This window comes from Desmodus rotundus, chromosome 5 (genome assembly GCF_022682495.2).
Source record: "Desmodus rotundus isolate HL8 chromosome 5, HLdesRot8A.1, whole genome shotgun sequence".
Lineage (NCBI taxonomy): Eukaryota > Metazoa > Chordata > Mammalia > Chiroptera > Phyllostomidae > Desmodus > Desmodus rotundus.
Genome location: NC_071391.1, coordinates 30878261 through 30896200, shown reverse-complemented (window position 1 = coordinate 30896200; position 17940 = coordinate 30878261). Strand labels below are relative to the sequence as shown.

General features: G+C 45.1%; 1 protein-coding gene across 2 annotated transcripts in view; it reads left to right on the top strand.

Moving 5' to 3' along the window:
• Positions 1-17940, top strand: part of NELL1 (neural EGFL like 1) — a 716398-nt gene that overhangs the window by 160641 nt on the left and 537817 nt on the right. For both annotated transcript variants that reach the window (XM_024558788.4, XM_024558787.4), the window contains exons 10-11: positions 7878-7951; positions 14228-14327. In XM_024558788.4, coding sequence (XP_024414556.2) covers positions 7878-7951; positions 14228-14327 — 174 coding nt within the window. The remainder of the gene's footprint in view (positions 1-7877; positions 7952-14227; positions 14328-17940) is intronic.

The following is a 17940-nucleotide window of genomic DNA, read 5'->3' as shown; positions in this document are numbered from 1 at the left end:
TTTTTAAAAGCCTGACATTTTCAAATGATACACATCAAATTGTTCTCTCATTAGAAGTGTATGGGGTAGTCATTTTTATTTATTCTAGTTTATTGGAGAGTTTTAAGTTTTAAAACACCATTTAGTAATTTTCCCAGTGTTACCTAGATGCTGATACACAGGTGAATTCATGGCATTTATCTACGTAGCACTAATTTTCTCAGTAGCTCCAACTGGTGGTTTGACATCTTTATCATTTAATAAAATGGTAATGCAGATAACTTATTAAAACCACTACTTAAAAAAGTTAAAAAGGAGTGCTACAAGGCACCTCTGGTGATTAAAACGTTGAGAACCTTTGGCCGGGAGGGTTTTCATTTTTTACTTGTTTTTAATATAAATATGCATGAGGCAGCTACTCAGTGTTAGTGCCAGGAATAGTGATAAAAGGGCTCCTGTTTGCTCCAGAGGGCTGGCTTTCAAGTGAGAGCGTGATTCGCAGTGTCCAGAATTGTAAGTGCAACCGTACGAGGTGTGAGATGCGGCACTTTGGGTGTTGACGAGCAGCCTGTGGGCGGGGTAGAGAACACTGGTGGAGGGCCTGGCGTGCCCCCCGAGGAAGTGGAGCCAAGCTACACGTTTCTAACCTTCCAGGAGGTGGCGGTGGCAGGTGGATCAGGGGGGTGGAAGAGAGGAGAATGAGGAATGATAAAGCAGAGTTCTGACGTTAGTCAGTAGGATTTCTAGAAGTTTTCAGATATCTTCACATCAGAAAAAGGCTGGAGAATGTTTACTTCTCTTGTTCCCTAGGATAAAGTTTTGTAAGCTACTCTCTGGGTTTGGGTGGGGGCAGTGTTCTGGGGACTGTGAGAAAAGGTGTTGGTCTGGCGCAGGCGGTAGGAGCCGGTATACAAAGGCATATTCTGTCTGTGGAGATGTTAGGTGTTCATGACCTCATCCTGGCCTCAGGAGCTGCAGCACTTAAAAAAGATGGCATCTGATTGGAAGCAGAAGAGAACCTTGTATACCTATCCTTGTCTCTGTTCATTGCCTACAGAAAGTACTTTGTCCCATTCTGCACAAAAGCTCCTCTTCAAGAGCAAGGAGATTTTTATAGTGGATGTGTCAGGTCCTGATACTAGAATCTTCCTTTATCTGTTTGGGAGGCTTCAGAGAAAACTGGAGACCTTTCTAGATTCCTTAACTGTGGGCACGTAGTCCAGGGAGTCGTATGGGGGTTTCACTCCTCAAACATTTGTTGGGTATCTGCTCCGTTCAAGGCGTTGAACATACCTAGCTGCACGTTAGCATCACCAGGTAAACTTCTAAATTACAGAGTCCCACAGCCCCACTTGCACCTAGTAAATTGGCATCTCCAGGCGGTGGTGTCCCGGAGTCTGTATTTTTTTTATTTTTATTTTCTGGTGGGCAGATTTGGGAGGTGGCAGAGATTTGAGGAAGACAGAGAGGGAATCTTCAACTCTGCAAAAGAGAATGTACAAGTGAATAGAGGTGGCAGAGGGAAAGGGAGACAGTCTATCTGATAACAGGGGGTTCTTATGGATGAGTAGCAATAGACCTGCAAAGGTGGGTTGGGGGCGCATGCTGAAACCTATCCATCCAATTTGCTCAGTCATCCTCACCGAGGTTTCTCTCCCAAATACTGTCCTTACCTCTGGGTGCAAGGGCAGGCCCGTACGGATCTTTCATTTTTGTCAGGCACTGTGTTAATAAGCCCTCTTTTGTCTATTAATTCATTAAAATTTTCAGCACCCCAAAGTCACAGGCCCCTTTATTGTCCCCATTTTACAGATAAGGAAGTGAAGCATAGAGAGGAGAAGGAACTTGTCCAATGTCTCTCAGCCTTGGTGGGGCCAAAATAAAACCCAGGTATCCTGGCTCCAGTTCTGACACTCTTAACCTGTCTCTTCTATCCCCTGCTGTCCAGGGAGATGCATGCACTAGCTTGTTACCATGGAGTAATGCATAACATGCACCCTACGTAAGATGCAGTGATAGCACAGAGAAGGGAGAGATGAACTCCATCAGAAACTTGTGTGTGTGCAAGTGTGCATGTGTGCAAGTGTGTTTGTACACTTGTATGTTATGAAAACTTCATAGGGGAAGTAATAGCTGAGCAGGGTGTTGACAAATGCATAGGAGTTTGCTACGGGGGCGAGGTGGATAAGAACACACCTGCCACAGGGAATGGCATGTGCAAAATCATGGAAGTGAATGCAACATTGGTCTTGGTACTCAAAAGCAAGATTTTAAAGCAGAGTTGTGGCATGATCAAAGAAGTGTTTTTTTTTTTTTTTTTTTTTACAAAGGCTGCTGCATCTGGAGAGCTGGTAGGTGTTTGGTGAGGGATTCAGGGGTGGAAGTGGTGAGGCTGGTAGGTAAGCACTGCCCGGGGAGAAGAGAAGGAAGGGGTGGATGTGAGTGGTCACTAAAAGTCTGGTGCATGGTAGGTACTCCATGAGCATTTTTTGCATGAGACAAATGAATCAAGGGCAGACTGTAGGGGAGAAGTTGTCAGATTTTGGATAAGCGCCGAGGGGGAGACTCATCGTGTGACTAACGCAAATTGAAGTGGTGGAAGAAGTAGTTCGAGGAGTGCTGCATTCTGTGGGGTGTGTTTGAGCTGGAGATGCCTGAGAACAAGCAGCCGACGTGGGCGTCTTGCTCAGAGGGCTCTAGGTAGCTTCCCCATGCACATCTTTGCTGCCGGCACGCTTGCTGCAAGCACTTTCACAGTGTAATCGCTGAAAGGCAGTTTCGCTGTGAAAGATAAAAGGATAAAAAATTAAAAAGAAACATTAAAGAGGACATAATGTGATGGGAAAAAATAGTAACAAAATTAAAAAGACTTCATTGCAAGAAATGAACATACATTGTCTTTGAAATCTTTTGTTTATGGTGCTGTACTTTGGGCTTTTTTTCTTTTTTTGCTTGTTGATTTGTTAATGCTTTCAGCATTATATTTTTTTTTCACTGAAATTTCTTTCTTCATTATAAGGGGTATCACTTTCCACATAAAGAATTGATGACTAATGCTCTCAAGGATTGTTGCAAATTAGTAGTTGCCTTTTTTCTACTTGCCATAGGTTGGTAAACTTTTGATTTTGATGGGTGGGAGGGGATGGCTGTGGTCACCAAAGGATTTACGAAAACTGATACACTGTCATTTTCTTTCATAGGATGCATTCTGGCTAAGATTCATGTAATATAAAAATGGGAGTACTGTGAGAGCTTTGTCAACGGAGAAATGAAATGAAATTGATGACTAGCTTAAATACATTAAGTCAGCTGCAGGTGGTTGATTTGTTAATGGAGAAATGAAATCTAACTATCAAAAAGTTATTTTATCTTCTATGGTGAAATTGCCCGTGGCCTGCTAGGTGGTGCAAATGTGGCAAAGATGTTGATGGGGAAACTACTGGACATGGCTCGTATGGCTAGTACCCGAAGCCAGCTATAGGAGTGAGCTCACAGAGGGAGGAAGGACCCTTCTGCATTGCCGTTCTCCTTTCACTGGGATGCAGACTGCCAATTTTGATATTCTAAGCTGCTGAGTGCCAAGGGGGGGCTGAAGTATGCGCAGGGCACAATACCTAAATAAAGACAGAGCAACCCCGTGTCCACATCTGACAGAGACGCCGAGTCGTGCCTGTCAATTGTTTATTTAATATGCACCCAAATGGCAAAAGTGTCCAGTCATTGCGTGAGAAATCGGGTTCAAATTTGAAGGGCCAGATGTCTGTGGGTGCAAAAGCATCGACTGTACACCTATTTCTCTAAATCCCCAGCACATTAGTTTCTGGCATCATTCAAAAGTGTGTGTTGGTGCCGAGTTTCAATTTCATGGTTGGACACTGTGAAATGTCCTTGTTTGCATGTCCCCAGTGTGATGTGAAGGGCTTCAGGTAGCCATTCACATTTCTACTCGCACTGAAAGCTGTTGGATTGGAGTTCCCAAGTCCCCAGCCAAAGGCACCGGAGCCTGACTCACCTCATGCTTGATTTTCCTCAGACATCAAAAATAAGCCCTCTGGCTGTAGATCTAAAGGCTGGATAATGAGGACAGATGATAGGCATACGGTGGGTGGTGGTGGGCACAGAGGGGCACTGCCAGAGAAGTGGGGTGAGTGTGAGACAGTGGGGCGCAGTCTGGTGACCTCCGGTAGTGGTCCTGAAAGCTGTCCGAAGGTAATTGCACAGGCACTGGATATTGTGGTCATAGCCACATCCGGCACGTGTGCCAAAGCTGCAAGTGGCGGGGGCTGTGCCAGGACCATGCTGATTTTATTTGCGGCCCCCAAAGCACACTGCTACGGGAGGCCATAAAGTTCAGCGGACATTTGATTTTTATATCGACTGGTGAATCTGAGGGCTGCATGAGTCCCCATGTGCGCTGTGAATGTAGACAATAAAACACCCTTATCTCCAGATAGGAGTTTGGGATGAGGCGGGGGGAGAGAGTAATCAGATGTTTGTCTTCAGGGTAGCAAGTGTGCTCATGCCGCTGCATGGGTCAAGGGGAAAAATAAGGAAGAAAAGCCCGCGTCTTTGCTTCCCAGCTTGGGCAGGAAGCAGATGGCAGATTTGACAGCAGGGCATGTAGCAGAACTGTCACTCTGGAGTGAGCCATCTTGCCAGGTGGGTGGCAGCTGTGCTGGGGAGTCTGGGAGTTCATTAGACAGGGGTTCCGGGCTTTGGGAGCTGTGGGCTCCTCGTGCAAGCATGCAAGGAAATCAGGGGACCCACATCATCATTAGCGCCAGTGAGTCATGATTTGTTTAGAAAATAGAGGCATAAAAGATGACTAGGGATACACACACACACACACAGTGGCACCTCGGTACTTGTCATTAATTCATTCCGATGAGTGGTGAGCCAGCGACGATGAAGCGCTTTCTCTTTCACGGTGGCATTGCAACTCATACAAGTTCTAGCAAGTTGGACCGGTGGTGAGCAAGTGCCAATTGATGAAGTATTTTTTCTTTTCAAGATACCATACATACTGGGTTTGATGAGTTCTGAAGCTGACGTGTACCGAGGTATGACTGTGTGTATAAGTATATACATTTAATGAGGACTATAAGGAGCCTACCTAGAAAATTATATCGATTCTCTACATTTTTATTGCCATTGTTGCTGTTTTTGTTCTGAGACCCTCGGTGTCTGCTTTAAACATCACAGAGCACAGAGATGTGGATTACAGTGTAGGGAATACAGCCAATAACATCGGGATGAGTGTGTGTGGGGCCAGTGGGCGCCTGAAACGGTGGGGAGACCACTCTGTAAAGTGCGTGATTTTCTAACCACTGTCCTGTACATCGGAAGCTCATAAAGAGTAATATGGAATGTAAACTGTAATTGAAAAATAAAAATAAATTTAAAAAATTGCATTAAGTAGCGGAAAGAACTCTTATCTGGGAATCAGGAAATTTGACTGGCTTTTACTACCAACCTGAGGCTCGTTAGTTCTAACATTATTTATTGTTACTAACAATAAGCCCAGAGAGGCACTGAGCTTGGGGCTGGAGATAAAACTGAATAGACGCAGTCCCTACCTTCCCAGCAGTTACGGTTAGCAGGGGAACTGTATAATTCACTGGGCCACTGAGATAAAATGTGATGTGTGCTGTGTTAGGGCTAGGTCCACAGTACAGCAGAAGCACACGGTCAGGGCATTGCATCAGTGTTCAAAGTCAGACCCGAGTTGAAGCTGAACTGATGGGTATATAGGACGGGAGGCTGCCAGGGAAGGTGGAGGAGACGGGGTCTCCCTGGAGGAGAGAGTAGTATACGCAAATCCCAGGAGTGGGAGAGAATGCCTGGCTAGAGCATTGTGGAGGTGTGGATGTTTGGGAGGGTGAGCGAATGCAAAGGAACTGCTGAGCTAGGAAGCTTGAGAGACAAAGAGGAGGCACATGAATGGCCTTGAGTGCTGAGTTAAGAGATTTGGACTATATTGAGGGCACTAGAGATCCATAATGATTTTAAAGCAGGGCTTTGTCTTTGTGCTTAAAAAAAAGTCTGACTTTTGTATGGGAAAGGACTGGATAATATTGAGACCAGAGCACGGAAGACGAGTTAGGAAGTTCAGGTGCATTAAACTGGAGGGATGAGATGGCCTGAACGAAGGCTATGGGGAGGTGGTGGGGGATGAGAAGAGCAGATTGACTTGAGAAACTTAAGGAGGGAGCATGCCTAGGGTGTGGATAGTGATAGCACACGGGGAGGAGGTGAGAGGGATCCCCGGTGGTGGGGTGCGGGGCTGGGGTAGATAGGACGACCAATCACTGAGAGTGGATGTGAGAGTGAACAGATCTGAGTGAGGTGCGTGTTGCTGCAGGTCAGATTCTGAGGGAAACCGGACTCTGAAATGGAGACTGGTGCTTTATCAGGAAGCTCTGTCAGGATCTCCTGGAGCGGGAGTGAGAGACAGGAGGAAGCAGACCTGGGCAGGAGGAGAGTTGAACTGCGGTGCAGTGACAGCAGCTCCCTCAGTCATCCCTACAGGGAGCTCTGGAGCGGAGAGGACCTGTCAGAGTTATCTGCAGTGGGAATGAGGGCCAGGACTTTGTACTACCTTCATCACCCACTCTTTGGTTGAGGGGGACTTGACCTTGTACTTGTTCTTCAGCCAAGAACAAGTCCTAGGTCAAAACTTAGCTGAGAGCTGTTGGTTGTCCGCTGTCCCAGCAGCTGCAGGAGTGTGTGCTTTGGTCATGGAGGGGGGTCTGGGTAGCACACCACAGCTTCCTTTGTGGGATCACGGGGTTAAGTAAACCAGTGCCTCTGGGCTTTCCCCTTCCTGTGGCAAACAGGAGTTGGACAAATTCATTGCCAAGTTCCCTACATACTTGAGCATTCCATGAGAGTCATAAGATAAAACTAGGAAACTATCACATTTAATCAACCTGTTCTTAACAGACATAGAAATGCAGGTTCTGAGAGGTGAGGTGACTTATAAAACAAACAGTGATTGGTGTAGGGATCTCTTAGCATGCATGTCCTCACTTCTGCTTCTCCTGAGGACTAGGACCAGAAAGATCCTCACTTGGGTGGCAGAGGGAGCGATCAGGCCTTTGCTTCCCTGTTCCTGTTAATGTGGCTGGAGAGTTTAGTGGGGACACACAAGGGTCGTATCAAATTAACATGCTCTGCACTTGCTTAGAAGTAGGTCATCAAATTGGGTTGAGGACTGAGTCCCAGTGGAATCTGGATTGAGTGGTGGGAGCTCCATTTTATGCTTCTCTTTTAAGTTTTCTACAAGGCCTATCTACTGCATGTCCGCGCTAGCCTGTGAAGCTCACCTTTCCAAAGGCAGTCTCTCTAGTGCGTTGATAAAACACTCAACTGGCATGGCCCGTGTTTCTCAGTTGTCTCTGAGCTTCTTGGGAACTGATAGGCCAAGGACATGCACTTTTCGTGATCACAGGGGAAAATGGCATCTTTGTGCACTGTGGCTGAAGTTCTGATGGATGGAACGCAGGGGAGTTCCCTTGCACCTAGTCCTTCATCCCACAGCAGGGCCGTCTGCATCAGAGCCCTGCTCTCATGCTTCTTGGAGACGGTAACTGCTTCTTTGTTTTAACCTCTAACCACCTCAGTTCACTTCCTAGTTCCTTCTGCAGCTGTGTTGTTGCAGTAGTTCTGTATCCTCGGTGTGAAGGACTCAGGACAAACATGACTGTGATGGTCTAACTGGGGGATTCAGCGTTACCCTCCACCCCGCCATTCCCGTGTCTTTCTCTAGACACAGAGATCTGTACTGCTTAGAACCACAGAATCTGTGTTCTGTGGAATCCAGTGGAGTTTGATGGCACCTCTGTGGTTATTTTGTTGCATAGCTTACCTGTCTGACCCATTTTTCTGTTTTATTACAGCAAAATGTATCTATGGAGGAAAAGTCCTTGCGGAAGGCCAGCGGATTTTAACCAAGAGCTGTCGGGAATGCCGAGTAAGTTTCAATGTGGCGATCCCTGTCCATGGCGGGGGATGTCAGATAGATGTGTTGGCTTTCAGTAGGGTTCTGGAGCAGAGCATGGTGGCCTGAGTGGGTCCCTGAGGAGGAGGGGACTCTCTGCGGTGCACTGGAGTGCAGGATGGGAGTTCCCAGCCACTGTCATTGTGTGGTTAGCTTCTGGTCAGCTGTGAGTCAGGTAGCCTTGGGCAAAGCTATGAAGGGAAGGATGTGAGAAGGGAAAAGGGGATAGAAGCTACAGTGAGTCAGGGCAGGTGGCCCTGTGGAAGCGTGTTGAGTTGTGTTGGAAGCAGTCTGTGATGCCAGCTGTGGACAGTGTCACCTCGACACCCAAGTGTTTGATACAGTGCTAGAACATGCCTCTATCTCCTGCCTGCCTCCTCCCATGTATTTCTTGAAAGAAGAGGTGTAGAACCATAGATCTCATTCAATAATCATTCAACAACCATGCACTGAGCCACTGATACCTACCGGGATTGCACAACAGCAAACAAAACAAAGCCCCTGTCTCTACAGCACTTGCACCCTGGTGGAAGAGACAGGCAGTGAGAAAATAAATAAACGTACAATGGAGTGCCACATTCTATAAACTGTGTAAACCAGGCTGAAAGGCTAGGGAGCTCTGGCGTGGGGATCTGGGAAGGCCTCTCTGGGGAGGTGGTACTTGAGCAGTGTGCTGGATCAAGTGTGGGAGCTAGCCATGCAGTTACGTGGGTGAGGTCTCGTCCCAGGAATACAGGAGTGAGAGACGAAGGGCAGGAAGGGAGGGATGGAGAGCTGACACAAGGTGGCACATTAGGGCAGACGCAGCCTCATGACAAAGCCTGGCTGATTTTGTGGGGCATCTACAGAGATGCTGACCAGAACCACTGTGTCTCAGAATAGGCCATCTTTGCTGGCGTTTGTACCTACATTCTTTCATTTTATGGGGAAAAGGAAGGACTGTATTTTAAAGATACAGGAGAATGAGGCATCAGAGACCTGCAGAATCTCTCAAGAAGCTTGAAGCCAATTCTTTATGGGGGGTTCGGGGGAGGGAAGGCTCTCTCCGGTTTCCTGTCTCTCACTGGTCAGAATTTACCACCAGGGGTTCCCCCCTTTGAACTTCCCTATTGTATTTCCCATTTGCTCCCTCTTGGCTGCCACTGGGAATGCCAGAGATTCCGTGGGCCCAGAGAGTCTGGTGGGCATGCATGTGTGGTGGTCTCTGCATCAGAGGGCGCTGTGCACAGGGGCTCCTTAGGCTGAGACGGAGGCAGGGATCGTGTGCTAGCAAGGGCTCTACAATCTCTCCATCAACAAGGCAAGCTGCAGGCCTAGGAGTGGGTGAGCGGGTGGGTGGCCTCCAACCTGGGGCTGGCACATTACCACCGAGGGATGCTGGGCAGATTAAATGAGATGAAACATGTGAAGAACTTGGCAGAGTGCTTGGCACAAAGTCAGTCCTCCATGAACGTGAGCTGTGAGTAGGACCATGCGTGTCCTCCCTGACTGAAGACACATGTCACGCTCTCTGTAAATTGTTTTGGTTCTAGGGGAGGGAAAACAATTTGGATTCTAAAGCCCCTACTTTTTTCTTCTACCCCTGGGAAAGCTGGGATGACTAAAGGCAACTTTGCCCACTGGGATGATGACCCCAGCATCCGCCATGTCTCTGTCCCTTACAACTGGCACAGAAGCAGCGGGGTCACAGTGATGCCTTGATCTCTGTTATCATCAGACAGGATCAAGAGAGACACCACTTGAGACCTCTCCAAAATACGGGCATGGATTTAAATGCCAGATTATTGGAATGGCACTTAGCAGTGTTATTGGCGCGTGGTAGGTGTTCTACACACTGTGGTTCATCTTTACTGTTTCTGTTTGGTTATATTTGTGCAATTTAGAAAGAAGTTGGGGCCGATAGGTTCCTCTATTTGCGCAAGTGGTGTGTGTGTATATGTGAATGATTTCATCCTTTTAAAAGTCATTAATTTCTTCCTTTATTGTTTTTCTACAGTTATTTACTAAACGTTCACTTGGTGTAGAAAGAAAAGGGCCATTGACAGTAATATGTAACATTACTTGAGCACTTAGTATTTTCTAGACACTGTTTAAAACATTTTAATGTATTACCTCACCATAACACAATGAGATAGGTCCTATTTTTATCCCTATTTTACAGAGGAGGAAATTAAGGCGCAGAAGACCAGAGCCACAGAGCTGGTCAGTGAGCTAGCTGGGACCTGAGCCCGTGTCACCTGGCTCGTAGCCTCTCCACTGCCGCTCTGCATAGTGTTAGGCTGATTTGGAGATAATTCTCATTTCTGAGTTTTAGAAAAGTAAGTTCAGAAGGATTGAATTATTACTTGTTAATCCACCTAAGTCCAGATTGGTCAGGCAATGGCCCTTTGATTTCCTTGATAAAGGATAGCTTTTTGTAAAAGGCCATAGAAAGAGCCCTGGGATACATTTAATAGATGTTGTCAGCAGGGAGAGAGGGTGGCGGGTGTAGGATCAGAGGGCCTCCGGTCTTTTGTTGGCAGCCTTTCTCAAGATTGAAGCCCTGATGCCCTGTGGTACCTATTCTGTGTAATGAATTAGCTTCTCTCCTAGGCATTTAAAATGGTGCCATGTAAGTACTATCCTTGGGAGAATTGAGCCAATAATTAGGTAATTTTCTGTGCTCTGTGGCTCATATGCAGATCCCCAGTTGACAAAGGGCTGCCTGGAGATTCGTCCATTTCCGTTTTCCTGGGATCATTTTAATGCTTCAGCAATACCAATTAGACAAGAAACAGACTCGTGTTTCAAATGTTTTCACCACGTTTTCCCAGAAGTTAATATATTACTTTTTTAAACATCAAGATGAGCTCTGGCCGGGTAGCTCAGTTGGTTAGAGCGTCATCCCAATATGCCAAGGTTGTGGGTTTGATCCCTGGTCAGGGCATGTACAAGAATCAACCAATGAATGTATAACTAAGTGGAACAACGAATCGATGTTTCTCTCTCTTTCTCTCTCCCCCTACCTCTCCCTGGCTGCCTGCCTGCCTTCCTTCCCTCCCTTCCTTCCTCTCTCTCTCTAAAATCAGTTAATAAATAAAAAATAAAAAAAAATTAAGATGAACAAGATCTTCTCTCTGTCTTGCTCAAGCTTGTCTAATTATTGATGCCCTGCACTATTTCTTTGGGACAGCAACAAGTTTGCTTTACTTAAAGATGCGAATTCTATATGTTATTAGGAATTCAGACTGAAGCGCAGTGGGTAGTAGCTTGCAAGTGTTTATATTTGACCAATGACATGGGGATGGCCCCTAGAAAGGAGACATACTGGGAGGATTTCTCCACCAATGCAGAGTTCCAGGGGTCATAACATAACATACCATAATCAGGAGGATGAAAAAATGTTAATCATTAGATACTTCTTACCAGATATAGTATTGAAAATACAGTTAAAAAGGATTTGTGCCTAATTATGTGGCTGGTCTAAGTGGATTTGTGGCACTTGTTATTTTCAAATTCATACAAAATGGTTTGTCTCTATTGAAACATTTGGGATGCTCTTATTCATCAAATATGTTAAAGGTTGATTGCAATTGTTGACTGATTTAATCATCAACCACAGCAACTCCTTATTATTTAAAAAGAAACTGTCATAGTGATTATTTAAAAAAATCTCTAGCACTTAAAAAATTCTTTTACAAAAGCAAAAACAGATACAAGGTAAAGAATTTGGAACATAGAGGGAAAAGTTTTATAAGGAAGAAAATGGAAATCACTTCAGAATCTCACTACCTAGAGACGATCTCCCTTAATAGTTAGATTTTTGACGGGACAAGTGAAATTTATATTATCATCCCAGTTTGGGTTCTCCCAGCCGGAGACCCTGTGCTAAGGGTTTCCGTACAGGTGATTTACTGTGGTACGTCCCAGAGGAAGCCAGCAAGGGTAGGGGAGATGCAGGAGAGGGATGGGCAGAAAACTGAGCAGGGGAGAGTTCAGGTGAAAGGCAGGGCAGACCCTGAACCTTCCAGAGGTTTTGGAGTGTAAGTTACACTCCAGCTGTTGTCTCTCCTCCAGGTGAAGAACCTCCCATGCCTGCTAGGCTCTGGCTTTGGGCCTTGGGAGTGGGAGGTGTAGAACTTGTAGGTGACTCTGGATCTCTGCATGGGCAAAGTGGCTCCAGTGCTCCAGGGTGACCCCCTGAGGGTGGAGGGGAAGAGCCATGAGCAGCAAAGTGCTCAGAAGCTAGGGGATGAGCACACAGAACTGATGGAAGAGGTCCAACAGTATCCGCTACTCTTATTTATGCAAGGAGGTGAGAGGTAATGAAAAAACACATTAACATTAAAGGATAGAAGTAGAGGCAATAATGGTTAAGTAATTAAGCATTGCATTTTCCTTTGCATTTAGCTTATGCTCCTAAAAGCAAGGTTATTAACTTCCATTGGCTTGTAGTCATTGGTTTGATTCCCCATTGCAGGAGGGAAGGTACATCTGATAGGCCCATTGGCCTTCAGACAGGTGCTAACTCTTGGGGGGCTACATGCTACCCAGTGTGGTCGGGATTGGGGGTGGGAATGAAATACAGCTGAAAAGGGCATAAATAGCGGAGTAAATTCTCAGATCTTAGGCCCTGTTTGAAGGTAGAATCATGAGAAAAGCAAGAGATCTGGTTGTCTTTGGACAGATCAAGGATGGAGAGAGAACAACAGGGAAGGAAAAAAAAAGACACCCCAAGGAATGTTAGAGGATGAACTGTCTGGGTTGCAAATGATGAGAAAGGCCAGGAAGCCATGGTGTAAATCATCCAAATGATGAGTAGTTGGGAGTTAAATTTACATTTGACATTTAAAGTTATGTTTATGCTCTTATTTAAGAATGGATATGCCTGCTAGAATGGGAATGCCTGCCAAGTCAGCGAACCCTGGGACCGCGGGCATGATAGCGTCTCTGGGAGGGGGAAGTCAGTGTCTGCCTCGTCCCTCTGGGCTGTCCGGCTCCATCCTGCCCTTCCATCTACGTCGAAAATTACCTTTTACCCTTAAATGAGACTCTGTTTTTCGAGCTTGCCTCTTGGTTGACTTAAACATACCCTTAAGAATAGAAGAGAATAAAGTGTATGGTTGTCTAACCACTATGCTGTCCACCTGAAACTAATACAAAGTAATAGTGAAGGTGAACTGTAATTGAAAACAATTCAAATTAAACAAAAGGAAATATAAGTGAGAATATGCTATACTTATAAAATAATGGAAGAGAACAACTTAACATTTTAGATAAAATCTGGGACTTCCTACCCCCTTTTTAATAATAACTAGTGGACTGATTCTTAAAATTTAGAGCAAAGCTAAATACAGATGCTCATAATGTCAACAAAGAGGACCTTTGGTGAAGGGAGGCCATAAAGAATCACCTGCTGAATATTTAAATTTTCATTGTAAGTGATTTCATTTGTATCTAGGGAATGTCTGGTGCTCATCTAAATGACCCTCTTTAGCTCACATGTACCTGTGTACCTTGGCTCTTTGTTACTTCTGCCGGGAAAGTCTTTTCTTCCTTATTTTGTTCCATTATTCAAGTTTCCTCAAATGTGGCATCTTCATAATTTCTCCACACCTGGCCAGAATTAATTATTCTCCCATGACACACGATCATGCCTTAATTAGAGCGCATTTTTTTAAAGGACTTCCTGTATTGTATTATAGTTTCTAGTTTAAGAGGTTTTTTATTTCTCTTTTCATCCAAACCGTGAGTTCATCCCAGGCCGGGAAGATGTCTCATTCATGTCCGGGTCCACAGCGCTCGTGGCCCACGGAGCACTGAAACTGGCTCAGAGGCGCTCCGAGAGCTCTTCGGATGGAGCTCCCCATCTCTGTGTTCAGTGACACGGCGCTGGTAGCTCAAAATCTGCCATCCTCGGGGTGTTTGCACCACAGAAATCAGCAAACACTTCCAATGAGGACTCCCCCACCCAACGGTGATTGTTGGGGTAATTTCCCAGAACACTGGCAGTGACCTTGTATGACGCAGACCAGACTCAGAAACCGTTTGCTGAGATTGAGGCTCTTTCGGTGTAGAAAGGGGAGTGTGCCTTCTCTTCAGCAGGCTCACTGGTTTCATTTGTCACCTTGTCATGACTGTGCAGTTCTTGGGAGAACTGTTAACTGTTGTAAGTTGTTATCACTGCAGGCTGTTCAGGTGAGCGTTAGAGCCTGGTATCATTGACTAAAACTATGAACGTTTTTTCTTTTCTTATTATTTGACTTCCAGGGTGGAGTTTTAGTAAAGATTACGGAAGCATGCCCCCCTTTGAACTGCTCAGAAAAGGACCACATTCTCCCAGAGAATCAGTGCTGTAGGGTCTGTCGAGGTAAGTGGGCTTGGTGGTGGGCTGAGCTTGGGCTGGGGGTAGGGTGGCTTTGGGGACCTGAGGGGTTAATGAATTGTCTGGTGATAATGGCTTCTAAAAGTCTGTTCGCCTACTTAGAAACTTGGGTACCCTATTTGCCTTTCTCAGTCCTCGTCTCCTTAATTAGAAAATGAGGATAATAACAGCATCTATTTCATGGGACTGTTGTGAGGATTAAATGGGATCGTGCATAAGCACCTAGCATCGTGCCTAGCATGTGATAAGCGTTCCGTACACAGTAATTCCTCTAATGATGATAATGGCAGCTCCTGCAGTAATGACCATTATCATTGTTATTACATGTTTCTCACGAGCGGGATGGGAAGCATTTTCCTAGCCCTTTCCATGGGCCGATTCCCACATCCAACAGAGGATGACTTACAGTCAATCCTTTCTCATAGATTCATATATCATGTTTAAACTTCTGTGAGGAAAAATGATTCAGGTAAGTAACACCTAATTGCTACTTTCTTCTTGGGGAGAAATTGTTTTGCTTTCTCTTCTTGAAATCCCCTTCTAAAAGTTATTTTCATGTCTTCAAACCCCTCAAATATCACTTCCTCCCTGAAACTTCTCACCTGGGCAGAATTAGATGAGGACATCTAATTAGGAGATTAGGAGATCTTTACATTTATTTGAAATCCTCAAACACAAATCCAGTGAAACTTACAGCTCTTTTTTCTGAAAGCAGACTTACCATAAAAACTCCTCCACACTCTCAAATAGTGAGTTAGGTCCCCTTTGGTTTCCTCTGGAAGCGTCTAGAGTGAAGGACCAGCAGTGTAGCAGTGTGGCTCAGGCAACCTCGTATTTTACGTGTTAAAAATCTTTTCTTCAGCACGAAGGTAGGCACACATTTTCTGTTAAGGGCCCGAAGGTTTCTCTTCCAACTACTTAACTGTGCTGGTATATTGCAAAGGCAGCATAGACAACAGGTAAATAAATAAATGAGCGAGTGTGGCTGTGTTCCAGTACAATTTTATGTACAAACGCAGGTGGTAGCCCGTAATGGGCTGGCCCCTCTGCTAGCACCTTCTCGTATATGAAAATGTTGTGTGTTATCACGGAGTGTTTCAGCTTTGTCTGAGATTTCTCTCTGTGGCTGGTGATGAGAGAGCAAGGTTTTGGTAACAGTCTTAGGAAACTAGTTTGTTGATAGCCATGAATGGCTCTTAGAATCAGTGACACGATACCACTCCATCACAACATCCTCCTTTCTTTATCTGCTTTTGTGGCTCCTAGCACGTTAGCCACTGGGATGCTTCAGAAGGACCTAACGCTTGACTGGAATTTTCAGAGGGGTGCAGTTATTGGGAACTGATAGGGTTGTTAGGAAGGTCTTGCTATTTAATGCAAAATCTATCAATCGCTATTTGTTGAGGTGCCAAGTGGGAGTTTATGTAAATCCTTTCTGATTTATGGTTTCATTAGGGCAGAATCATTGATTATTTCACAGAAATTCAAGAGACATATTGTTGTTCTGCCCCAGTTTACAAAAGACCAGGTGTGACTGATTCTGCTAGCACTTCTTTGAATGCGTGCGCTTCTTTCCCAGTGAAGGTGCTCAGAGATGTGACAGCTCATTAAACCCTAGACTCATTCAAGGCTTTCACTGTCTCAGCTCTGAGGCAGGAATAAGGCATCAGAGATCAGATCATAGTCAGGACCAATCTGTGACAGTGAAGGTTTTCTTTATCTTCCTCCTGCCTGCTTTCTTCTCAGCCAGGAAGTTGCCGACTCTTTTATTAAGCAGCTGATGGGGTTTTGGGGGAAGGATGTGTATTACAGGTATTTATGTACATGTTGACAGGAACCAGAGCATGTCTTCAGAAAACGTTTGAGGGGAGGGACTTCTGGAGGGGAGAGGGCGGAATGAAACTATAAATGTGTATGGGTTTCTCCTGTTCTGCTCCCATCCCAGAATTCAGACACTGGAATAAAGAAAGCATCATTTTTGACCAAAGCCCTTTTCAGCACCACTTACTGTCATTACCTCTTCCTTCCCTGTTGACCCGTCACAGAGGAGCTCAGAGAGGAGCCCATCCCACCCACTCGTCCACATGCCAGGGCTCGCTCTGCACATCCTACAATCATGAAATGAAAGGCATGTTTGTCTGGGCAGTGGGGTATTCTTTTTTTTTTCTCATGAAAATGTAAAGTGTATATGACAACAAAAAATGAATCCAGATGAGTTCAATGATCTGTTGTCTCAAACTACACTCTTGGTGAATTTTACTCAATATTTCCTTATTCCTCAAATATTCCAATTTATTTCCCAAGAGTATCTTTAGAAGTAACGTAATAGTTGCTCACAATATTGTGGGAAATATTTTTCCCCTTTGACTTCTGTTCGTCTTTTACCTTTCCCTCCGTGTTCATGTTTTCTGAGTGGAGTCTTGCGAGAGGAAGAAAGGGTTGGCCAAGTACTATTCTGAGGAAACTAGACCTCCCAGTGCACACCTCTGCTAAGGTGAATTATTCAGTCCTTCTCCCCCTCCTTCTTTCCCCTCTCTAAAACAGGAAGTAATGAAAAGGTGAGAAACACTCCGTTTGTATGTAAAGCAATTTTTGTCCCGCTTGTGGGAGGGCCCTAAGGTTTGCTTTGTGGATTGAGATGGTGTGCTGCCTGGCAGGCGGCAGTGAGGGACTCAGGGGACCTGAGCTGCGCGGTTCAGGGATGAGCACAGTGGCGTGTTTTCGCCTGTCTGGGCTCTGCCGCCCCAATGTTATTGGTTATGAAAATGACGAGGCTGTAGCCTCCTTCAACATCCACACCGAACGCCCTTCAATCAGCATATTTCTCATCGCTGTCTGCCTTGCTGTGAATGTTGGGTCATTCGTCTGAGGGAAATCACCCCGCAAGAGTAGTACTCCTCAGAGATCTAAGTCAAAACCTTTCTCATTCCTGCTCAGGAAATTGAAGTTTCCCAGGGTTTATTTTCACTAGGACTGATGAGCCACCCCATGTGAGGGGCTTACACCGGGAATCCAAGAAAGTGCAGAGTGCTTTTTTTGCCTTCTGATCCCCATTGGTGGGTCATATAATATCCAGAAAGCTCTTCAGCTTTTTAAATAACGATTATTATAATGATGGCATTTTATGAATTGATTCTTTAAATGTAGGAGACAAGGTAGATGAAGATATGTTTCTACCATATATATCTATTATTTTTATGTCAATGACTTTGAGTGAAATTATTTTTAGTACCAGCTGGTAGGCTCTATATATTGCTTATATGAAATAATATTAAAACCCATGTTGCTGACATATGACTTGTTTCCTCAAGTTATAACTTGTTGGCTTGATTTTGAAGCTACTTTTTTTAGTCATACCCATTTGCATATATGATTTCATACTTGACCATCCCCAATGAACTAGTCAAGAAGAGAGGCAAAGACTACAGCTTTACACTGAGTTTTTCTGTTTTTCAGACATAAACCGTAGGACCTTAGAGTTAAGAACAGTTACGACTGACTTAGGGTGTTCCCTACATGAACAGAACTGATACCCAGACTAGGGGCTCGGACACCTTGGGTCATGCCGAACGCTGTAACTAATTCCCTTGTCCTTCAG